Below are 6000 nucleotides of genomic sequence, written 5' to 3'. Positions count from 1 at the left end.
CTGTTGGTGTGTGTTGAGAATGCTTACACCATGAGGAACTACAGACTAGGTGAGCTGGAGGGAGGAGGCCTGAGATAGGAAATTAAATAGCTGCACATTGCTACCACACCAGTAAGCAAGTCTTTTAGCTACATTAAGAGCAACCAAAAAAAAAAAAAAAAGAGAGACACCAAGGAAATTTATTTACTTTTTATCTATGAACATATGACATATAATTATAGACAGTTTTGATACACAGGAAAACCCTTTTGTCAACCTTTTTTTTTTTTTTTTTTCTAAATGAAACAGCACAATAATCTTTACACATTCATATTTTGTTTTTTTCTTTTTTTTTTTTTCCTTTACAATACACAGCTTTCTTGGGTTGAAGCAAACTGCAGGACATATTGAGTACTGGTATATTACAGCTACTTACATCATTTAAGAACAGCAAATGGAGAAAAATAAGTTATTTAAATATTGATTTCATATACAGAAAGTGCAACTTTGTTAGTTGTTACATAACTTGCTTGACAGTTTTGATTCCCCAGAGGGTGTCAATTAAAGATAAAGGTATCTTGGACCAAAAGTATTATTTATTCTAAAAATAATACAGTACAACTGCACAGCTGTGACTTGGTGAATCGACCACTGTTGCTGCTCTTAGAGATGATGACCTGTTTGAGTAACACAACGTTTAATGCTTCTGATCGTGCTCCCAGCTTGCATTTAAAGCCAGGCTCCTCGAAGAGCCCAAGGCCTACCTGGGTAGTAATAGAGGGTTACTGATGGAAGTGCACAGTTACGACGGCATTCTGCAATATTTGGGGCTTGCTGCTTCTATTGTTAAATAGCTATTTGAGTTACAACGGTACAATGGATAGATGCGTAACAGCATTAGCCTGAGCAGAGCAGGTTGGGGTTCCAGCGGCAGGTTTCTTTTGTGCTTCCCAAGAGTCAGAGTGAATTTTTGCTTAGAGCACTGAATGGCTGCGAGGAAATGTAAGAGGTGTTATGGCTGTACACCGCACCGCCTCACCTGCTTGGGGAACGCCACGGGTCACTGCAACCACAGCAGGGAAGCTCAAACACTGAGAAGCTTAAGGCTTTTTTTAGATTAAAATATAAACTAAAATTATACTTCAAGTAAGACCACAGAGCACAGTCTTAAAAAGGAAAACAAAGCAACTACTAAAACTCACACACCTCAGACTGCTCACTCTAGTCCTGGATGGGTGGGATTTGGTTTCCCTGGGCTATAAAATCATTTAAAAACAAGGAGTTACAAAGAGAGTTTGGCACGCAGGTTTGGCTTATTCCTGTATTTCTTCTGTTATTAAAAGAGTGGAGGTAATTAATACAGGAGGGCTTTATTATGTGAGTTGCCTTCCCTGCAACAAGAAGAAATGTTTCCCTTTTTTATTGCATATAGCCAGCTTGGGCTCTCTCTTGCTCCAAGGAAGCGGCTGTCTAATTTTCCTCAGTTCTGGCCCCTGCCAGTAATCCCAGGAAGTCTCAATACTCTTTTCATCTCCTGCTTACTGATAGTTGCCATGTAAACCTCAGAGAGGAAATGACAAATCATTATTATTAAAAAGTCTTTTCAATTATTATTTTTTTTAATTTCACCAGCTGTGTGAAACATCTATGCTGTTTTTTCCTGATGCTGCCATATTACAACACAACGATTATACACTGAAGACAACATTACAGCAGAAGATCTGGAGGAGCTTTGTTTGAAACAATTTCAAGTTATACCGGCGAATTAGTTGCCTTCACGTGATGGTGTAATTCCTGATGGGGACAGAATGCAAAGCTGATGATACCAGGAGTCAACAGCTCTAAAGCTAGGAAAGTAAGCCTAACACCTATCAATTCCACCAGGAGACAAATTAATTATCATCTGTAGTAAAATGCATAGTTATCTGACTTAAAATTTGGCCACGTAAGGACCATATATAGCAAGGACTCATGTAGTAAGCACAACCTTTTATTCATCAATCTGAGAGCATTTCCTCAGGAAAAGTGTTATTAGCCCAATATGAGGCCGGGATAACTGAGGCACCAAACAGTGAAGTGACTGGCCTGGTTTTACACAGTAAGCTGATGTCAGAACTGATAATGCAAACAGTCACACTTCCTGGCCTGTGCCCAGGTTTCTTCATCTCACTTTGCCTACCAGAGTAAAGCTTGCTCTGTCTTCCGTGGAGCATTTGTGCTATAAGAAGCTAAAGGATACACCATACATAGACCCCAAAGAAAAAAAAATAGTTATATGCTATTCATGATAATCTGTATTTGGTATATAAACGTATACCCATATAGAAAAATAAAATCTGTCATTAGCCACATATATGAATGGAACGTTTCACATGGATTTAGGCAGAAAAATATCATTACATCATGAAAAAATGGTTCACCACATATGCCAGAACAATGCTGTCTTCCAGTGAGAGGTAACATTAACACTCAGACATGAAGGATATCGACTGTTTTAAAATCACAGTGTAATTTATAAGACAATATAGGATTTTTTTGTCCATGCAATGAAATTACCGGATCTCATGATTTCTATGGGACACAATTTGATTTTTGATGCATTTTATTTCCCACAAGTGATTTTTCATTTGCAGAAACCCACTGTTTGGAATCGATATGGTCAGGATACCAAGTCAAAGCTGCAGCATAATGATTGACAATATAACACAGTACACAGAATATGATTAAAATGAAAAGCAGTTACATATATACAAGGCAGTATATCTTGGAACTGTTTAGTAAGAACAGTAAATGCAGACCGTAGTGAACAAGAAGTTAGCCTCACAACCAAAACCTAGCATAACCCTGCATTTGTAAAAGCATCTCTACAACCCATAAGATGTCATGATGAGGCAATTTATAGAAGCTACTTCAGCTGGATATCACCCTAAATGCAGCTTAAAAGTGACAGGTTGAAAAAAGGCTTGGGAAACACAAATACAGGTAAGTGAACATTAGGTAACTGCTTAACAGCTTGTTTTAAGGCAAATAAAAAGCAGATTGCTAGAAAGCAGTTATAAAAATGACCTCAGTTCTGTACAAATTAAAAGAAGCTTTCTGACTCTCCTTGGGTTAATTGTATTGGAGTGACAGAAATGGACCATACTGTAAACTAATTCCAGTCCATTGACTTTGGCCTAGCTAAAGGCTTTGTGGCATATTGGGACCTATACCAAGCAACAGCAAAAATGACCAGGGAGGAGGGTATGTGATTAGCTCTAGACTGCTAAATAAATGGCATTTGCCAAACAGCTTCTACCGGGGCTTGCACCTTGGTTTGCACAAGGTCTGTAGGATTGACTCCAGGTGTACAGAAGGCCCCCAACCTAAGGAGTTCTACATAGAAATGGGGCCTATTATTAGTATCACTTCCACGAACTTGTGGAAAATATGTAAGGGTCCCTTAATTCTGTGACACTGTCTGATCCCAGGCCAGCCCTATGCACTTTATGAAACAAGAATACTTTACAAGGGAGAGAGGGGGAGGGAAGTACCACATCTATGTTACCTGGTGGTTGCTTCTCTTCTCCTTCGGTTGCCAAAGACAGCAATTGAAACATTTCATACCCTTTGAAGAAGATATCTGCCTGTCCTTTGGAGCCACTTCCTCGATCCCTTTAGCTATGTGAAGTAATTAGGGCAATATCGGTGCAGGAAGGAGCAATGGGTCCTTGACCAGGCAATGCCATGCTAGGGAGCATGTTAAATTGCCTCTGGATCAAGAGGTTTGAAGAGTCTTGCTGCTGCCAGGAGCTTGCTTATGTGCCTTTCCTCTGTGATGCCAGCTTCTTGAAGGTAAGTTTGTGACAGAGAAGGCACTTTGCTCAGTGTGTTGAATCCTGCTTCTGTGAGCGGGCTGGAATACATAGGTAGGCCAATGGAAATCAGCCAGTCAGATACAGAAGTGATAAGTCCTGGGGAGACAGGTTTTCGGCAAATTTCAGTGAGCCCTCCACTTGGAATCTGGGCAGAAGAGAAGAAAAAAGAAAAAGCATTAACGTTAAACATACTGCTTGTTTTACTGCAGGTCATCTTCTGTTCTTCTAAGCTGGTAGAATTCAACAGCAGGTGTTGCAGCTTCTCCCTCTTACGGGATGCATGTTGGTATGAGAGTGGGCTGTGGGCAGAAAGGCTAAGATCACCACGGAGAAGGAGAAACAGCAACAATTTTGGCAAGGTAGATGCAGTGGGTAGTATTCAGTTGCTTGGGCAATTGTCATGTACCATTCTGAATTAGTTTGAAATCACTCAAAAATACCCAGCCTTCTTCCCAGGCTGATCCATTCCAGGTTGATCCAAGGGAAAAGAATACCACGTTTGCCTATTACCTCCTCAGACAGACCAAGCTCTTTTATAAAAAGACATGAAGGTTTTTGATTGTTTCCCCCTCCCGCTTTTTCTAAGGAGAGGAGTGCAAAACGGCACACTTTGAGAAAGGAAAAAAGGGTGCAAAACCTTTCAGGTATTAACAGGTATTGATATCAAGATATCAATATACACCATCCTTAGTGAGTGACTCTCCGTTACACTTGGTAACAGTCTCCTTAAACTTTCGAGGGATTTGGTCAGAATAAAGGGCTGTCTGCCCTCCTTTAACTATTAAATATCCTCCTTTGGGAGAGGGGGAGAGACCTACTGCCCCTGTAGTACCCCTACATATGTCATACTTGCTTGGTGAGCACAGGCAACAGCTTTGTACCAGGACTTGACAGCTACCTCCTTTTACCAGTAGTCAGTCCTTTTTAAAAGGTCTGTTCATAATTAAGAAACTTGGGTTTAAGGAAATACTTACTGCCATGCGATGCTGCTTCCTCAGCTGCTTTACCCGGATCTGGTCCATGTTTGCAGCGACATCCTTTTCAGGCTGGTCCAGGTCTTCCGAGTACCTCTGTACCAAAGCCTCAGGAATGCCACAGCGACCATGCTGAACGTTCCCAGCCAGCCACAAAGGAGAGACAAGTGAAAGAAGCGTGTCAGTACTGATCAATCGACACAAACAAAGAAGTGTGGGATGGGAGCAAGAAGCATTTTTCCTCAAGATTCACAAAAATAATTTTACTTTGCTATAAAGCATGATGGTGGGGAGATGCAAAAATAGCAGTATGTATCTTTACCAGTATCTTTAACAAACAGCAGCATACAGCTTTTTATGAGCTTTAAGGTCAGTTCCAGTCTCACTGAAATCAACAGCAAAAATCCTATCGCTCAACTTGAAGGAGGGTCTCCCCAAAGGGCATGTTGTTAGCATTTCCCAGTGAAACTCGACTCCCATAAGCTACTGAACAGTAACTGGTTTTCACAGTAAGCTTCTCTGGATAATTTTACGAGGTTTGGTTTAATCAGTTAACTGATGTGATCCTTCAGCCCAGCTGTTCCCTGCTTCTTTTGGAGGCTGCGTGACAGATGCAGCAAGTCTCCAACAGCAGTGGCAGGGCAAGGTCTGCCAGAGACAGACCAGTAACAGCATAGCACATGTCAAAGAACATTTCTTAAATTCTGATTTACTCTTTCCACATCATCCTAATTTAATTTGTTCTTCATGCGAGGACTTTTTTCTTCTATGTTCTGTTTAAAAAAGGATTTCTATACATTTCCTACCAGGACAGCATACTGGTAAACTCACACTTGCATCTCCCCTTGCACTCTGACACTGCGGCTGGACCACCTATGCTGTGCTGCTGCAGAGTTCTCCCTGAGTGCCCCAGACCACCTCCTCCCAGGCACCACTTAACTGCAGAAGATGTCTGAATCAATCAGCAACCACTATTTGGAATCGTAATATATGCTAGGCACCAAAAGCTTTGGGCTATTACAAGCTTAGTAACATTCTCCTTCATGGCATGAGATGTAGCACATGTCAAAATTTGCCTCAGCTTTTGAAAGGGGTCAGATATCTAACATTCCTGCAAGTCAGCTGCTGGCTCAGTTCTGCTTCTGAAGGGTGCAGAAGAGGATAGCCCAGAAAAACAAGAAATGCATGAG

At 41.1% G+C, this 6000-nt stretch overlaps 1 protein-coding gene across 3 annotated transcripts in view; it reads right to left on the bottom strand.

Annotated features, from left to right (window-relative positions):
- Positions 1 to 263: 263 nt before the first annotated feature.
- Positions 264 to 6000, bottom strand: part of LOC311208365 (SAM and SH3 domain-containing protein 1-like) — a gene marked incomplete at its 5' end in the record, with an annotated part of 551022 nt that continues 545285 nt past the window's right edge. For all 3 annotated transcript variants that reach the window (XM_084285033.1, XM_084285034.1, XM_084285035.1), the window contains 2 exons: positions 264 to 3981; positions 4811 to 4942. In XM_084285033.1, coding sequence (XP_084141159.1) covers positions 3721 to 3981; positions 4811 to 4942 — 393 coding nt within the window. In that variant the 3' untranslated portion in view covers positions 264 to 3720. The remainder of the gene's footprint in view (positions 3982 to 4810; positions 4943 to 6000) is intronic.

The sequence above is a fragment of the Netta rufina genome, assembly GCF_964035555.1.
Source record: "Netta rufina genome assembly, chromosome: 3".
Taxonomy (NCBI): domain Eukaryota; kingdom Metazoa; phylum Chordata; class Aves; order Anseriformes; family Anatidae; genus Netta; species Netta rufina.
Note: the sequence above shows the minus strand (reverse complement) of the source record. Positions and strands in the feature narration are given on the sequence as shown.